This window comes from Rhinopithecus bieti, unplaced genomic scaffold (genome assembly GCF_001698545.2).
Source record: "Rhinopithecus bieti isolate Rb0 unplaced genomic scaffold, ASM169854v2 scaffold_40077, whole genome shotgun sequence".
Classification (NCBI taxonomy): Eukaryota; Metazoa; Chordata; class Mammalia; order Primates; family Cercopithecidae; genus Rhinopithecus; species Rhinopithecus bieti.
The window spans coordinates 365,582-383,730 of NW_016816716.1; the positions used below are offsets into that span (position 1 = coordinate 365,582).

Consider the following 18,149-nt stretch of genomic DNA (forward strand, 5'->3'; position numbering starts at 1 on the left):
ACATTACACGGATGTGCTTAGCTGTCATTCTTTTTTCGTATTGTGTTTGGCATGTAAAGATTTATTTTCTTCAGCTCTAGAAAATTATTTTGTATTATTTATTTGGTAAATTCCCTTCTGTTTACTGTTTACTCTTATTTTCTGAAATGCATATCTGTCAGACGTTAGACCTCCTAGATCAGTCCTCTGTTTTCTCCCATCTTTTTGTTGCTGTTTGTTTTCTTGTACTTTTTAGGAAATTTCCTCAAATCCATCTTTTAACCTTTCCCTTGATTTTGTTATTTTTTATGTTCACAACAATAGTGATTTCCACAAGAGTTTTCTTGTTGTTGTTGTTATTCTCTCTTCCTTTTAATAACGTCCTGTTCTTGTTTTGTGGATGAGTCATCTTGAATCTCTCTGAGAAACTGTGAAAGTTTTAACTTTGTTGTTGTAGTTGCTGTTTTTATTGTTACCAAAAGTCTGCCTGTTTTTCCTAGGTCATTTTTTCCATCTTGTTTAACTTAATCTAAGCCTGCATTAAATTTCTTCTTGTCCTTTCATGTTTACAAGAGTAGTGATCAAAAGCTAATTCTAGGTCTGCAGGCAAGGGCAGAGCTGCTTGACTGGTAGAGTTTGTTTTCAAGATCTGATGAGTTACGCCAGGATGTGGTACCTTTATTCTCTGCCTCTATTGACTTTCTTATGCGGTGACATAGGTGACTGGTGGCATTGTAGACTGTGCATGTGGATGGAGATTTGAGGGCAAGAATCAATAGGCTTCCAATTAATCCTCCTATTTTCGTCTTCCCCTTCAGTCACACCTGACATTTCTGAGATCTCCAGTTTGTATAGGGCTCTGTGGGCTGATCAGTTTCCCCTTTGGTGAGCAACAGCTAACTCTAAGTTGTTGTGTCCTCTGCCCTGCTCCAGCGGTCTCCACTCCTTCATCAGTGTGGTCCTCCATAAATCTGTTGGACTCGTTCACCCTCCAAATGGCCCTCACCCATTTGCTTGGTGTAATGGGCTTATGACTGTTTTAATTGCTTCGTAATCATTTTAGAGAAGTCTTGGGAAGTGTAGGAGGTAAATGAGCATGGCCAGTCTGCCATCCTTAATTGGATGACTCACCACCTGCTTTTTAAACTGCTTGGATGTTTAAACTTGGCCCTACTTTGATTTCTCTTGTGCCTTAGTAATGACCAACAAAGCAGCCTGAACCCCAGTTATTGCACAGACCTGAGATGTATTTGGAGGTATCTGCTGTGTGTCCATGTATCTTTGTGCGTAAAAATATGTACTCTGAGGACAATAAAAGCTACATGCTTCAATTTTAAATTCTTAACACATTTTTTAAAACTTGAAATTATGTCTTTTTTATATTCTCATACATTGTGTTAATGGAAGAGACTAGATGAGGTTAATTAAAAATTACCTTCTACTCTAGGACCTTAGAGCCAGTGGAGAACTTAGATTCCAGACAGCCCAGCCCCAGACTAGCTGCAGCAGATACTGGCAGTGGTCCTCCCTGGCCTACATGGGTTGCTGTTGACCTTTTTCATGCTAACCCCAGTTTTGATGTGTTCTTGCTTCTACTAGCAGCACCTGCACCATTTTGTCAGGCTGCTGGAACCCATTTTTCTCCAACTCAAGCAGAGGCAGAATTTATGCACCCTTCCCCTCATCCATATCCCTCACACCTCGTAGCTTTCAACACCTCGATCGATGACCGCGGTGGTGGGGTATGAAGCTCAGCTCTCTCATCTTGGGGCAGGACATCTCTGGATGTCCACTCCACCCTCCCACTGCAGGATCAAGATGAAGTCCACGCTAGGACCCCGCCTGAGATCTTCCCCGAATGTGCCTTCATTTCCCTCTCTGCCCTGCTTTCTCTGGTCCCTTAGGAATTCCCCCACAGAGTGCTTCCTTCAGAACCAACTCCGTGTGAACCCTCATCTAAGAAGCACTGGCAGTGACATGGGCTGAAATGACTGATGGTCCTTGTGTTCCTTCCTAAACAGCACCTTAATGAAAACCTGGCAAAGCTCACAGCCAGGTTTGAGAAAGCAACAGCAGACAAACTCAAATGTCAGCAAGAAGCCGAAGTGACCACAAGCACCATCTCCCTCGCCAACCGCCTGGTGAGTGTAAGCCACAGCAGCCCAAGCTGTAATTATATTAGCAGGCTTGTCAAGTGCCGCGGAGGTGCAAGATAGATGAGCACAGCACAGCAGTGCTTTGACTTGGAGGGAAGTATTAAAATGTGCTGAAATGCAGGAATTGAGTCCTGAGGAAAATGTGGATGCATAAACCCTGATCTGGTCAAAGGAGTTTTTTTATAGACGTGGTTGGGAGGATGGGAGCACTGGATCTATCAGGCAGCTCATGCAAAATGTGAACACGCTTATATTCATGTGTATTGACCAGAGGAAACATTACAAGACAAAGCTAGCATTTTATAGGCAAACGGTGACGTTCCTTTCTATGTAACATTTCATTATAAGGGTGTGGCCAAGATTAGGAACTAAGATAGAAACAGAAAAGAGTGAGACCTATTGACCCTGAGTATTTCAGAAAAAACACACACACATATACACACATGCTCCAGCCTTCCTGGGAAATCAAATCTGCAGGTCAGGGCAGCGGTGCTTGTGTTATGAGTGTTTGTTTCTGCATAATAAATTACTCCAAAACTTAGTGATTTTGCATTTCACAATACCTCACAAGTTTGTTGAGGGCAGGGCTCAGTTGGCCGGGTTTTCTGCTCCATGTGGTCATGACTGGGGTCACTCGGTCCATTCAGCTGGTGGCTGGGCTAGAGGCCCCAAGACAACTTCCTTCACATGCTGAGCATCTTGGCAGGGATGGTTGGAAGGGAGGATGCAGCTGGGCCTCTCTGCCTTCCTATGGAGCTTCAGGGCCTCTCCACGCACTCTCTCTAGCAGGGTAATCAGATGTCTTGCATAGTAACTCAGGACATCAAGGGCAAGTGTCCCAAGAGGCAGGAAGTGGAAAGTCCCAATATCTGAAGACCTGGGAGTGAAAACTGGCACAATAGCACTTCCACTGTACTCTCTAGGTCAAAACAGTCACAGATTAAAGGGCAGAGAGCACAGACAGCAACTCTTAATGACAGGAATGTCAAAGAATTTGTGGCCTTTTTAAATCCCCCATGGCTTGTATTTCTCATCCCGTATATCAGCTAAGACTCTGAAAAGCAGAGTTAAATGGATGTGATTTCTCTTCAAGCTAGAGACTTTATAGCACCCTGCTCACCAGTGAAGGGAAGTACAGTCCACACCTGTTTACATTTATTCCAGCCACCACTGAATTACACAGCAGAGCCAGATGTTTTAATCTGGGGAGCAGTGAGTCATAGCCGTCACTGAACGGAGCTGTGATGTAATGAAGACCAGCCATACCCAAATGTGTGTCTGTGCAGTTGTCACTGGACCAGCTTCTGTGTGGCTTTGAGATGGTCAGTTTAGCTGAACAGTTCAGTGCAGAGACAGCAACTCTTGCCAGTGTGCAAGAAGTCCTCCAGATCTCCTAGCTGGCCTGCCTTCCATTCAGCTCCCTGCTTGGTTTCCGAACTTAGCGCAGCCTTCTCTGCCTGGCTGGAGCACTTTCTGAGTCAGTGCTCCTGGGAGGCAGTGTGGCACTCTGCTCTAGAAGTCAGGATGTTCAGGCTCTGAAGCCACCCCTGTCTCTACCAACCTAGAGATTCTGGTCAGATACTTGGACTTTCTGGCCTTTGTGTAATCTGAAAACATGCATGGGAATGATTGGGTTGGCAAATCTCTAAGGTCTGTCCAGGCTCTGATGTTCTGTGATGTTATCATTCAAAGAAAAAATAAAGGGTGAGTCCTAATGCAGAAGCAAAGCTCCGCCATACCACTAACAGTCGTCTGTAGAAAGGATGACTCTCCTCCCAGGGAGACTGTACCAACCCAAAGAGGGCTAGGGGGTCAGGACTGTGTACACACCCATGACCTTACCATGCTTCTCTGTGTCTCAGTTAGCACATCAGTCTCCTCACCCGCTGTGAATTATTTATGGTGCACGGACTTGATTTTGTTTATGTTCATTTCCCCATCATTTGGAAAGGAGAAAGAAGTGGCTAATTTTCTAACGTTCCACAGACCAGGTGTTGTGCTAAATAATAATCATACATGATTATATTTCATCCTCTCAACAACCCTTTGATTGAGTGGTATCAGTCTCCACACATAAAGCAGAGTCAAACCTGTCATCTTTCTATGGCTCATACGATGCATGACACAGAATGGGGCTTGTGTACTGAAAGCTTTGCTGCAGGCAGCACAAACCCCCATCGATGGAAAGGGCCATGTAAGTGATGTTCTGCCTCTTCCTGCTATGAAGCGTGCAGTGGGCGCTCTCCATGATGGAATCATGACTCTATGACCTGCTGTGTAACAAGCCTCTTCTCCTCTCTGGCTTTTGAAATTGTAGGTTGGAGGACTCGCTTCTGAAAACGTGAGGTGGGCAGAAGCCGTGCAGAACTTCAAACAGCAGGAAAGGACGTTATGTGGAGACATTTTACTTATAACGGCTTTCATTTCCTACCTTGGCTTCTTCACAAAGAAATATCGGCAGAGCCTCTTGGATGGGACTTGGAGGCCCTACCTGAGCCAGCTGAAAGTACGTATGGCCTGAATTTCTCCCGACCACATCAGCCTCTGGGCACTAATGGGAAGACACCACAGTCATAATTCACATCCCCTGGTGTCCTCCTGCACACTCACCCCCACCACCCTCTGAGCACCAGGTGTGAAACCTGCATACCCGTGTCCTTCCACACTGCCTTGCATTGCTGCCCACTGCCCTCCAGGCCACCTGGGGGCAGCACGTCTCCTCTGAATGCAGTCCTCCATGGGAACACTAGTCCTCTTCCCTGCAGGCTGTCTCCTAGCAATCCTTAAAGCTATGAAACCTGGGAGATAGGAAAAAAAACAAAACAAAACATTTTTGTCTCTGATCTCCCCACTCCAGGGTCAAACTTCATAGGAGCAGTCAGGGAAAGTTCACTTTCCCAGATCCTACCTTGCACCTTGTTACTGGGCCCCAAAGCTACACAGCTTGTGCCAATGACTCACAGATATCTTTTGTTCTGCTTCCATCCTGCATGATCCCTTGAACAGCTGCTCACATGCTTCTTATGTGGGCTGTGCAGCTAGTCCTCTTCGTGTGGCTAGGTGGATGTTACTCCCAACCGATCCCTTTACATCACCCACCCCCCACTCCCTGCAACATAACGAAGTGGAGAAATACTGGTTTCCCGTTAAAGGGGATTCAAAGTTGTACCTGGACCCGAGCATCAGAAGAAGTCCTAATACTTTCTTGGCACTTTCACATCACTCATAGCAACCCACAAATACTCCCTATGTATTTAGCATGTCCTAGCACTCCACTATACAGGGGGCACACAAAATGTTCAAGACCGGGATACCTTTGGCAAGTTCACAGTCCACTTGAGGAGATTAGGCTCATAAAAGTCAGCTAGGGTGAAAGTCAGCCCCAAATTTCACAACGTAAGGTAAAAGCTGCATTCCAAATCTATTTGTAAGTAGAACCTTAGAACAAAAACTCTATCTTGATGATTGTTTTCTCAGATCAGCTCATAAAACCCTGCTCACCTGACAATTAGTGGAACGGTAGTTTTAAAAATGTTACAGTGCTAGCAAATAAACAAAAAATAAAGCAGTTATTTTGCTCATCCTAAACACTTTTGGAAAAAGGAAATTGTTGAAGGAACCATCATTAACTGAGTGAATGAAGATGAAGAGCTTAGTAGCAGCTTAGTGAGGATTTTTCTGGCTTTGTTTGGGTTCTTAAGCTTTCTTGTGTCATGGACGTCTTTGGCAGTCTGGTGAGGCCTACGGATTCCTTCTCAGAATAATGTTTTTGAGCACATCAAATAGAATGCATGAGATTACAAAGGGAAAAAATATATTGGAACACATTTCTGGTCCCAGATAAGAATCCCCAAGGGGCAGATTTCCCTTCAGAGGTTTGCTGGATACTATAGTACCGGCCATTTGTGCCCTTAGTAGATACAATTAAGAGGATGGGAGGTGGTTTGGAGAGATTTCCTTGGGATAACTGGGCAAAACAAACTTCAGAGAGGAGTGAGATGAAGGGGTTAAAAGGGTATTTGTCTAAACCTCGAAAGCATTATGCTAAGTGAAAGTAGCCAGACACAAAAGGTCACACACTGTAGGATTCATTTACAGTAAAATATCCAGAAGAAGAAAATCCAAGGGGGCAGAAAACATATTCATAGTTTCCATGAGTTGGGTGTAGAGAGAAATCGGGGATGCTGTTGAATGAGTATGGGATATGGGGGAGATGAAATGTTTTGGAAGTAGAGCTGATGGCTACATAATGTTATGAATAGACTAAATGCCACTGAATTGTGCACTTTAAAATGGTTAATTTATTTTGTGTGAATGTTACCTTAATTTAAAAATATATGTAGGGGTCATCAACAAAAAAGATTGCCTATAAAAAAATTAAGTGAGCCCAGCACGGTGGGGTCACGCCTGTAATCCCAGTACTTTGGGAGGCCAAGGCGGGGTGGATCACCTGAGGTCAGGAGTTCGAGACCAGCCTGTCCAACACGGTGAAACCTCGTCTCTACTAAAAACACAAAAATTAGCTTGGTGTGGTGCCGGGCACCTGTTATCCCAGCTACCTGGGAGGCTGAGGCAGGAGAATCACTTGAACCCAGGAGACAGAGTTTTCAGGGAGCTGAGATCACGCCACTGCACTCCAGCCTGTGTGACGGAGCGAAACTCCAAACTCCATCTCAAAAAAAAAAAAAAAAAAAAAGAATTCAGAAAGCAGTGTCTAGGGCACACATAGGAGCCCTGAAGGGGCATAAGAGAGGTCCAGGCAAGTTCTCAGACTGAAAATACTCACCAGCTTCCCATAGGCACCAGCAGCAGAAAGAGTCCTGCAGGTGAATGGGGTGTTTGGGGAAGAGGAAAAGAAAACCCATCCAGCCTCTTGCAAGCTGGTGAAACAGATGAGTGGAAAGAGTGGTTTGTGCCGGCTAGTACAGACAGGAGCAAACCCACTAGGCATGGGACCTGGTGCTGGTTCATGGAGCATGCACAAGAAACACAGACATATAGCAGAGAAATAACATTGTTAACATGGGTGAGAGTGTGTAGGATGTCATAGATTAAAATACAGATAATCTAGTAGAAACTTGACTTGGGTAAAGATACCACAAAACAAAGTATCATTCATGTGAGCTGAATTTCTGCAGTTGTACATCCATGGAGAGAAAAAAAAAACAAAAAAGCTATCAGGACTTTAATAGAACCTGCTTCCAGAAATAATCACACAGCCAGAAAAGCATTCTTCAGCGGGATGTTGATCTTGCTTTTAAAGGAGTTGTGTCATTTGGTGAGTAACCATGCATTCAACCCAGCTGAGAATGTCTGCTTCTGTTCTGAGCGTGGGTTGGCGTTTCTTCTTCACCAGACTCCCGTTCCTGTCACCCTGACCCTGGATCCCCTGAGGATGCTGATGGACGATGCTGATGTGGCTGCCTGGCAGAACGAGGGCCTCCCAGCCGACCGCATGTCCGTGGAGAATGCCACCATCCTCCTCAACTGTGAGCGCTGGCCACTCATGGTTGACCCTCAGCTACAAGGCATCAAATGGATCAAGAATAAATATGGTGAAGATCTCCAGGTCACACAGATTGGCCAGAAAGGGTAAGTGGTTGAGCACAAAAGTTCTCACTTTAGCCATTTGTGCAGGAAAATGTATAGATCATGAGCAGATTTTAAGCCCCAGTGAATGGTTTGTACACACCTGGTCTCCATCAGGCTTCTCATGTTTCTCCTCCCATTTTAGCAATCATCTCAATGAAGGATGCCTGGGTACTAAGTCTTTGCTTTTCATCCACATGAGAAATTATGTACCACAACCTCTTGACCCATTCTGGGGTCCTTTCTTCACCATCCCTGGAGCTCATCCTCTCATTGCCCCTTAAACACTTCCTCCCCAAACTTCACATCCCATTGTCACATAGCTCTGTGCTTTATAAAGTCTTCCTCACCCTTAGCCAAAAGTTGCCTCCCTTATCTCTCTACCCATTATTTCTCCCTCTGCCCTAGAACCATGTAGAACTAACAAAACCGTCCTCCTGAGGCACAACTTGACATTTCAGTAGGTCCCGTGGAGCAGCTGAGTTAGTTACAAAACCTTCAGAGCCCTTGGTACCTGCCATGTGGCTTTGTACTTCCCTGTGGAAAGTTACCACGTGAAGGGACTGGAATGGCACAGAGAATGTCTGGCCAGCACCCACCAGGCTTCAGTGGCTTGGGACTCGGCATCCCTCATGCCTCCCTTCATTTTAGCCTTGCGGTTTCAGTCCTCATCCTGTTCTGTGTCATCAGGACACCTGGGGAAACAGGATGGGGCAATGGGGAAGAGGCAGTGAGGCAGACATCATTCGTTAGGAGGTTGATATGCGTTAGTCTTCGTGTTAGGGGTTTTATCTCAAATGCCATCCTTAATCCACATAGTTAATAAGGTAAGTAACCAATTAGTTAATAACCAGTAAAGTTATTGGTTCCATTGCACGTCCGAGGAAGCAGAGGTTCACAGAAGTTAGGTAATTTCCCCAGGGAGTATGCCATTTTAAAAGTGATGGAAATTTTGCACTTGTGTTTATAGCAGCGTTATTCATAATAGACAAAAGGTGAAGGGAACCCAGGTGTTCACTGACAGAAAAATGGATAAACAAAATGTGATGTACACATGCCACAAAATATTATTGCCTTAAAAGGAAAACAATTCTTAAAAGAGTGTAATTAGATTGTTATACAAAGGAGAAATGCTTGAGGACATGGAGACCCCGTTTACCATAACGTGATTATTATGCATCCCTGTATCAAAATAGCTTATGTACCCCATAAGTATATGTACCCATGTACCCACAAAAATTAAAAGTAAAAAAGTTTTCAAAGAAAAAAATTTAAATAAAATAAAATTGAAATTAAAAAAAAAAAGGGAAAACAATTCTGACACATGCCACAACATGGATGAATCTTTAAAGTGTAATGCAGAGTAAAATAAGCCGGTGACATAAAGACAAATGTGGTATGATTCCTCTCATCCAAGGTAACCAGGGTAGTCAAATTCATTGAGACAGAAAGTAGAATGGCGTTTGCTAGGGAGTGGGAGGGAGAGGGGAATGGAGAGTTAGTGTTTCACAGGTACAGAGTTTCAGGTTTGGTTTTGTTTTTGTTTGTTTGTTTGTTTGTTTGTTTTTGAGACAGAGTCTCACTCTGTCACCCAGGCTGGAGTGCAGTGGTGCCATCTCAGCTCACTGCAACCTCCGCCTCCCAGGTTCAAGCCAGTGATTCTCCTGGTTCAGCTTCCTGAGTAGCTGGGACTGCAGGCGCCCACCACCACACCCGGCTAATTTTTTTTCTTTTTTGTATTTTTGGTAGAGACGGGTTTCACTATGTTGGCCAGGCTGGTCTCGAACTTCTGATCTTGTGATCTGCCCGCCTCAGCCTTCCGAAGAGCTGGATTACAGGCGTGTGCCACCGCGCCCAGCCAGTTTCGGTTTCGCAAGAAGAGTTCTGTGAATGGATGATGGTGATGGATGCACAACAGTGTACTTAAAGCCATGGAACTGTACACATTAAGATGACACACATTATACGTTATGTATATTTTACCACAATTTAAATATATTAATTAATAAATTTGTTTAAAAAGTAATGGAGGCAGCCGGGAGCGGCGGCTCACGCCTGTAATCCCAGCACTTCGGGAGGCCGAGGCGGGCGGATCACGAGGTCAGAAGATCGACACCATCCTGGCGAACACGGTGAAACCCCGTCTCTACTAAAAATGCAAAAAAATGGCTGGGCGCAGTGGCTCAAGCCTGTAATCCCAGCACTTTGGGAGGCCGAGACGGGCGGATCACGAGGTCAGGAGATCGAGACCATCCTGGCTAACGCGGTGAAACCCCGTCTCTACAAAAAAAAAAAAAACAAAAAAAAAACTAGCCGGGCGGGGCGATGTCGGGTGGGGCGCCTGTAGTTCCAGCCTACTGCAGGAGCTGAGCAGGAGAATGGGCGTAAAACCCGGGAGGCGGAGGCTTGCAGTGAGCCTGAGATCTGGCCACTGCACTCCAGCCTGGGCGACATGAGCGAGACTCCGTCTCAAAAAAAAAAAAAAAAAAAAAATGCAAAAAAATCAGCCATGTGTGGCAGCGGGCGCCTATAGTCCTAGCTATTCGGGGGGCTGGGGCAGGAGAATGTCGTGAACCGGGAGGCGGAGCTTGCAGTGAGCCGAGATCGCACCACTGCACTCCAGCCTGGGCGACAGAGTGAGACTCTGTCTCAAAAAAAATAAAAAAAAAAAAAAAAATAATAATAATAGAGGCAGCTGGGCACAGTGGTCAAGCCTGTAATCCTAGCACTTTGGGAGGCCGAGGTGGGCAGATCGCTTGAGGTCAGGAATTCAAGACCAGCCTGGCTAACATGGTGAAACCCTGTCTCTACTAAAAATACAAGAATTAGCTGGACATGGTGGCAGGTGCTTGCAGTCCCAGCTACTTGGGAAGCTGAGGCAGGAGAATCGCTGGAACCCAGGAGGCGGAGGTTGCAGTGAGCCGAGATCGTGCCATTGTACTCCAGCCTGGGGGACAAGAGTGGAAACTGCGTCTCAAAACAAACAAACAAACAAACAAACAAACAAAAAAGTAACGGAGGCACTATTTGATGCAAGTCATCCTCACGTAGAAACCTAAGATTTATCCACTCCAGGGAACAGCCACTCAAAGTGAGCTTTGCTGCTCTGGCCACATGTCCCAAGCATGCTTGCACTGAGGTCCAGATCACTCGGGGTTGTTCAAATTGAACATATGATGTTAAAAATAATAGTTAACAAAACCAAATATTAAATATTATAGTGCATCCATGTTATAGAGCAAACTTTGTTGAGAAGTGAATGCCAAGGCATAATGTGATATATATAAATATAGTGGCCCTATCTTGGCTCACTGCAACCTCCACCTCCTGGGTTGAAGCAATTCTCCTGCCTCAGCCTCCCGAGTAGCTGGGATCACAGGCGTGTGCCACTATGCCTGGCTAAATTTTGTATTTTTAGTAGAGACAGGGTTTCACCATATTGCCCAGTGGTCTCGAACTCCTGACCTCAGGTGATCCGCCTGCCTCAGCCTTCCAAAGTGCTGGGATTACAGATGTGAACCACCGCTCCCGGCCAATATGATATATTTTTATTTGCATCTTCAGTCACATAGTAATCCAACCCTGGCCTTCTCCCAAAACTTTAATTAAAATATTCTTTTCCAGCTGACTAACAGTGTATTTTAGACAGGTGTATGTTCTTTTTGCTCATTGATGTGTCCCTAGTGTCTAAAACACTGCCTAATGCATTGCAGGCCCTTAATAAATATGTTCAATTAATTCTTAGTTCATGTCCATTAACTACTTTCCTGTTGAATGGTTTTCTAGATTTGTTGTATGTTATTTGAATACAAATGTTGCATTATATGTAATATGTATAGTCTTCTTTCTTCATATGAATGAAAATGTGTTCATCTCATTTGTCTTTTAATTTACTTTTGTGAGGTTTTACATACTACAGTTCATTTTATTTTAGTTTTTTTATTTGATCAGATTTGTCAGCCATTTATTCTATAAATGATGACTAGAGGAGTCTCTCCTCTCCAAGAATTTTTAAAATGTTCACCTACATTTTTAGTCTTTAGTTTTTTGTTGTTGTTGTTGTTGTTGTTGTTTAAGACAGGGTCTTACTCTGTCACCCAGGCTGGAGTACAGTGGTGAAATCATGGTTCCCTGCAGCCTCGACCTCCGGGGTTCAAGCAGTCTTTCCACCTTAGCCTCCCAAGTAGCTGGAATTACAGTCGCGCAACAACACACCCTGCTAATTTTTGTATTTTTATAGAGAGGGTGTCTCACTCTATTGCCCAGGCTGGTCTCAAACTCCTGGCCTCAAGCAATCATCCCACCTTGGCCTCCCAAAGTTCTGGGATTACAGGCATGAGCCACCAGGCCTGGCCCATTTTTAAGTTTTTTGAGTTTTCCTTTTTACATGGAAATGCAATCAATTTAAATATAGTTTAAGCTACTATATGTGGTACAGACTAATTTTCCAAGTGGGTAGCTATTGTTTCAATACCATCTATGAAATTGTCCATTCTTTCCTCAATTAGAGATGTCATTTTACTATATATTAAATTATTTTATTAAATAGGGTCATTATTCTTTTCTATTTATCTAATACTACACCAGCTCTTATTTACTTTTATATTTAGTAACATTTTTTGTGGTATTTCTCATTAAAAAGTAATATATCATCACTGTAAAGAAAAATGAGAGGGTGGGGTAGGAGTTACCATAAAAAACAAAGAAATAGAAACTTCTATAATTCATCTTTCAAAAACACTGCTAACTTGTTGGTATATGCTGTCCTTTAAGCCTTCTTTCTACACCTCTATATTGTTGAAATATACAAAATATTTAGTATTAGATAATGAGTCCTTCCTCTTCTTCATTACTGGTTTTCTCCTTGCCAGCCTCACTGTATTCTTTTAGGTTAACTTTAAGATCTTTTGTTGAGTTTCATAAAGTTTTATTGTTATTCTTCGTTTGAATTGTATTATATCCCTGCAGCCTCAACTTATAATTGACTATAATTGACTTATAAATTGACTTTAAGAAAATCAACCTATTTACATATTTATTAAACTCTACATAACACTGAAAAGTTAAAAGTAACCTAGATCTTTGTTAATTGATTGATAAATTAAGGTATATCAATATGGCCTAATACCCAGTCATTTAAAATTACCTGGAAGGCTATTTAATGACATGGTGAAATGATTACAATATATTTCATGTAAAAAAAACAGGTTATAAAACAAAACCACCATATGAATCTAATACTATCAAAGCTAAACTTGACAATATAATATGTTCAAATATACACAGTATACACCAAAATGTTAAAGACAGATTATGGTTTTCATTATCTTTTTTGTATTTTATAATTTCTCCGTATTTCTAAAAGTGTATATAATCACATAAATCTCACTTTACATAGGGAAAAAATGTGGTCATTGAAAACATTCCAAATAGCTGTGCCGCCAACTATATCACCATGTCTTAGAGGTCACACTAGTCTCATTAAATTGTCGACTCCATAGCTTGCCACGGGCTCATACTCCCGGACTCATACTTGCTTCCCCAGCTACCTTCAAATCATAGAGCAGGCCCTGGAAGCTGGAGCTGTGGTGCTGATTGAAAACCTAGAGGAGTCAATTGATCCTGTTCTGGGACCTCTGCTTGGGAGAGAAGTCATTAAAAAAGGACGGTAAGACTCAGCTGTGTCGCTGACCCTTTGTGGGGAGCTGGTTCTTGGCCCCGGTTAGAATCATGAAGAGGTCTGGTCTTCCTGGAATTTCCTCCTTCAGTTCATGTCGAGTAGCTCCCTGCAGCACATCCACCTTTCTTTCTTCCAGCAGAGGTCTATGTAGTGACCTTTGTCTCCTAGAGAAAGTTTCCTGGAAAAACTTTGCTTCCATCAGCCAACGTCCCAACTGACTTCATTCTAAATGGCCACAGTGCACAATTTTGGAGAAACTTGAGAAGGAAATTGGTCAAAAAGCAGACTGACTTTTAAGTATGAGCATCTTATACAAGCCAGTCATCTGAATTCTGACAACTTGGTTCCTTGTCAATTTAATGAGTCTCTGCTAGTTTGAGTGCTGGCTCAGGATAAGGGCTTAGCAAGCATAAGGCAAAGCAGGGGGTGGTGTTGAGAGGAAAAGAGAGGAAGAAGACATACAATGGGTTCGTATGAGGGGCAGAGTAATTACCATGAAGGAGTGCTTGACTCAGGAACCTCACCCACTGCCAGTGCCATCGTTGCCTTTGCTGTCCTCAAGTTGTGCTCATTTACTTGCTTAATCATTTTCACCCATAGATGTCATTCCCCTGTCAGCCATGAGGAAAAGTAAGCCCTATTGCTGGCCTATAAAGCACCTTTGTGGAAACCGCAAGGTGGCTCACCTTCCTCCAGACACTTCACTGCCATCTGCTGGAAATTCTTCATAATGTACTAATCTACATTGACACAACAGGCATGGCTCTTCCTAGAGTTACACAGTGCAGAACCAAACATGGCGGCCATGGGAAACCATGTGTCCCCCTCGGCTCCTGTTCCCCACATTAGTGCAAAAAAGAATCCCAGGGCTCATCCTAGACATACTCAGGAGGAATCCATCTGAATATGGCAATATTGTTTGAAAAAAAAAATCTCAAATTCTGACCCCGACCAAATTTTGCAGGAAGGCACCTCACCTTCACGTGAGCATTTATGTTCCAGATTCATTAAAATTGGAGACAAAGAATGTGAATACAATCCCAAGTTCCGGCTCATCCTCCACACCAAGCTGGCTAATCCTCACTACCAGCCTGAGCTGCAGGCTCAGGCCACCCTGATCAACTTCACCGTTACCAGGGATGGCCTGGAGGACCAGTTGCTGGCTGCTGTGGTCAGCATGGAGAGGCCAGACCTGGAGCAGCTGAAGGTGAGGACAGGAGGGAGAAAACACTCTGCTGCTAGAGCCTTCAGTGTACTCCACTCTGGGAGAGGTTGCGGAGGGGGGCTGTTTTTCCTGGGTTGAATCAGGTGGGTTCTGCTAGACCCTGGAAGAGTGCCGACCCCATGTAGTAACCTGGGAACACCATACTGGGAAAAGAAGGATGGGTGAGCTGAGGAACAGAAGCAAAAACAGTTTGAAGGACGGGCATGGTGGCTCATGCCTGTCATCCCAGCACTTTGGGAGGCCAGGGTGGACGGATCATGACGTCAGGAGTTCAAGACCAGCCTGGCCGACATGGTGAAAACCCATCTCTACGAAAAAAAACAAAAACAAAAATTAGCTGGGCATGGTGGCACTAGCCTGTAGTCCAAGCTACTCAGGAAGCTGAGGCAGAAGAATCTCTTGAACCCTGGAGACGGAGGTTGCAGTGAGCCAGGATCATGCCACTGCACTCCAGCCTGGCAACAGAGTGAGATTCCTTCTCAAAAAAAAGAAAAGAAAAAAATGGCTTGGAGACTGGACAGTCCTATGACCAAGAGCAGAGCCTGGCATGAACATGAGTGCCACTGATCACACAGGTCCACGTGCCAGAACTAAGTGGAGTGAAATTCTACAAGGGTAACCGAAATAGGTCCAACTATTTTAGGGTCATGTCTTAGTCAGCTTGGGCTGCCATAACAAAAACCATAGATGGGGTGGCTTAAATAACAGATGTTTGTTCTCCTATAATTCTGGAAGTTGAAAGTCTACGATCACGTTGGTTTCTGGTGAGGCCTCTTTTCCTGCCTTGGAGGCAGTGGCCTTCTCACTGTGACCTCACGTGACCTCTTCTTTGCACATAAAGAAATAGAGAAACCTCCCTGGTATCTCTTTTTATAAGGGCACTAATCCCATCAAGCCATGGCTTCACCCTAATGACCTCATTTAACTTTAATTACCTCCTTAAAGGTCACATCTCCAATATAGTCACGTGGGGAGTTAAGGCTTCAGCATAGGACTTTTAGGACAACACAATTCAATCCATAGCAGATAACATGCTTTTTGTCGTCTCTTTAAATGTGATTAGATTATATAATATGTGGGGTTGGGGGGTGGAATTCCAGTGCATGAGAGCTTGAGTTCAGGGCTCCCTGGGACTCCGCTTCCTGCAATCATTTATTCATTGAACAGACACCTTGGGAGCACCAACCCTATAACAGGCAGGATTTGAGGTATGGAGGATTCAGCAGTAAACAAAGAAAACCATGTCCCAGCCTTCGTGGAATCTACACTCTAGTGGAGGAACACAGAAAACAGCAATGTAAACAAATGAACAATGCCATTCAGATAGCAATAAGAATTTTTAAGAAAGTAAAACAGGGTAATACTGGAAAGCCAGAGGGCAAATTTGAACAGTGGTGGTCAGAAAAAGATTCTGTGAGGAGTTGGCATCTGAGCTAATTCCTAAATAATTGTAAAGCCTCTGGGCATAGAACATTCCCAGCACAGAGAACAGCAAATCCTGGTCTTAAGGCAGGATCAAGGTATGTGGTTTTAAGAAACAGAAGAAAGGTCAGGGTGGCTGTGGCTGGAACCTCCAACAGGAAGGTTGTTCTTCTCACGGATCCAAAGGCTGTACAAGGGCAAAGACACTACAACTGCCTGAAGTTAGTGCTCTAGGATACGGAGCAGAAAGGGAGGGTGGGATGAGATCCGCTTGGATACCAGCACCCCACTCCAGCCTCGAGGAAGGTTTTACACAGTCTAAACTGGAAGACGGATGCTGCTGATTTTTTTTCAAAGTAAGCCATAGGAGAGTTGTTCCTTAAAGTAAATTGGTAATAGAGAAAACTCTCCAGAGAACTAAAACTGGACCCTAACCCTCTAGTCACAGAAATAAACTCCGTTTAGTGAACGCTGATAATGCAGTGTGTTGCCCATTGTGCATTAAGCACAGCACAGAAATCCTACAACTGGGGACTGGGATTACAGAGGAGTAAAGAGGGTAAACTGGCTCAAGGTCATGTGCCCAGAATATTGTACCGTTGGGCACCAATTTTGACTTCTCTGCTTGTCTCCTGCTCATGGTCTGAAGCTCTTTGCCATTCTGCCTCCAGTTTACCATCTTTAAGGCAAGGGACTTTGGCCCTATTCAGGCATACCCTTAGAGCAGGATGCCCTGGGCATCTTCACCTAACTGTCTCTGGCTTGATATTTGCAGTCCAATCTCACAAAGCAGCAGAATGGATTCAAAATTACCCTGAAAACGTTGGAAGACAGTCTCCTCTCTCGCCTCTCCTCCGCCTCTGGGAACTTCCTGGGAGAAACAGCACTGGTGGAAAACCTAGAGATCACCAAGCAGACTGCTGCCGAAGTTGAGAAAAAGGTAAAACTCCTCTGGCTAGTCGGGGAAGGCAGCCTAGGCTGGAGTCCTCCTCCAATTTTCTCTCCTCTTAGATAATGAGTCTTACTTTTAGAGAAAAAAGAAGTCCAAGTCACACATGGCTTTTCTGTCTCAGCAAGGTTCTTCTAGAAAGTCTACCTAGGCAGGATTCCTGAAGTGACTACCCCATACATCTTGTATTATGTAGTTCCCACCTTCTGGAAAATACTTTTGATGTCTCAACTCCATCCACATTTGATGAACACTTAAGGCTTTGCAGGGCCTAGTATTCTGTGCAGGGAATATTCACTCAAAATGGATACCTCAGATAGTGTGTGGAGTTGCCCTGAAGCTAAGGAATTGCATTGTTGTAAAAGCTGACTGGTTTGGGCATGATGGCAGCCTGACAAAACCCACCAGACCGCAGACTCTCACAAGTCTGATCCTAATGAGAAAACCTCAATGACTTCCTAGGAAACTCAGCTCTCAAAAACTGTATCATCCTGGGAAGCAATGACGCAGTGCCCTGTTGTGCGTAGCTGCCTTTATTTTACAATGTTTGGAAGGCCCTTGGTCCCCGCTGTGAGGACTAGAAGACGGGATGTGATGGGAAAGGGGCCCACCCCATGCTCTGTCCCAGCATACCACCAAACCTCCAACAAGGTCTTTTGCAGTCTCAGTCCTGCGCTTGGATCCGAAGAGCATTGGAGATATTGGCTCTGAGCAGGACAAGGAATATCTGTAACAGTGTCCAGGAACAATATACCTTTGAGGGAAGATGCTTATTGCCAGATTATTGGGATTTCTCCAAATATGAAAGACTTCGTTCTAGGTAGAGACAAGGTAGGAAATATGAAAAGCAATGATGGGTAAGACAGATAAACCAGGTCATACCTACTCTGAGATGATGGACAGCTGAGGTTGGAGTGGTGAGATTGAAAGGAGGAAGAGTCAACCGAATGTTGGGTCAACAGCATTTGGCTTGGTGCTTGTTTACTTGTATTTCTTCCTCAGAGGGCCAGGCCCTAAAAGCCTAGGATTATGGCAAATTTCTTGCTGTATCTCCAACTTTCATCATGGATCTTAGAATACAGTGGCCTTCAAGTAAGTATTCATGAGGCGAATAAATGAGAAAGAGAAAGAAGACAAAAGAAAAGGAAC

General features: G+C 44.2%; 1 protein-coding gene across 1 annotated transcript in view; it reads left to right on the plus strand.

The window, feature by feature from the left end:
- The window catches only part of DNAH9 (dynein axonemal heavy chain 9), a 381,759-nt gene that overhangs the window by 277,346 nt on the left and 86,264 nt on the right, over nt 1–18,149 (plus strand). Inside the window, 6 exon segments of the mRNA XM_017855172.1 lie at nt 2,001–2,120; nt 4,453–4,641; nt 7,492–7,727; nt 13,270–13,392; nt 14,407–14,611; nt 16,827–16,991. Of these exon segments, the coding sequence (XP_017710661.1) occupies nt 2,001–2,120; nt 4,453–4,641; nt 7,492–7,727; nt 13,270–13,392; nt 14,407–14,611; nt 16,827–16,991 (1,038 nt within the window).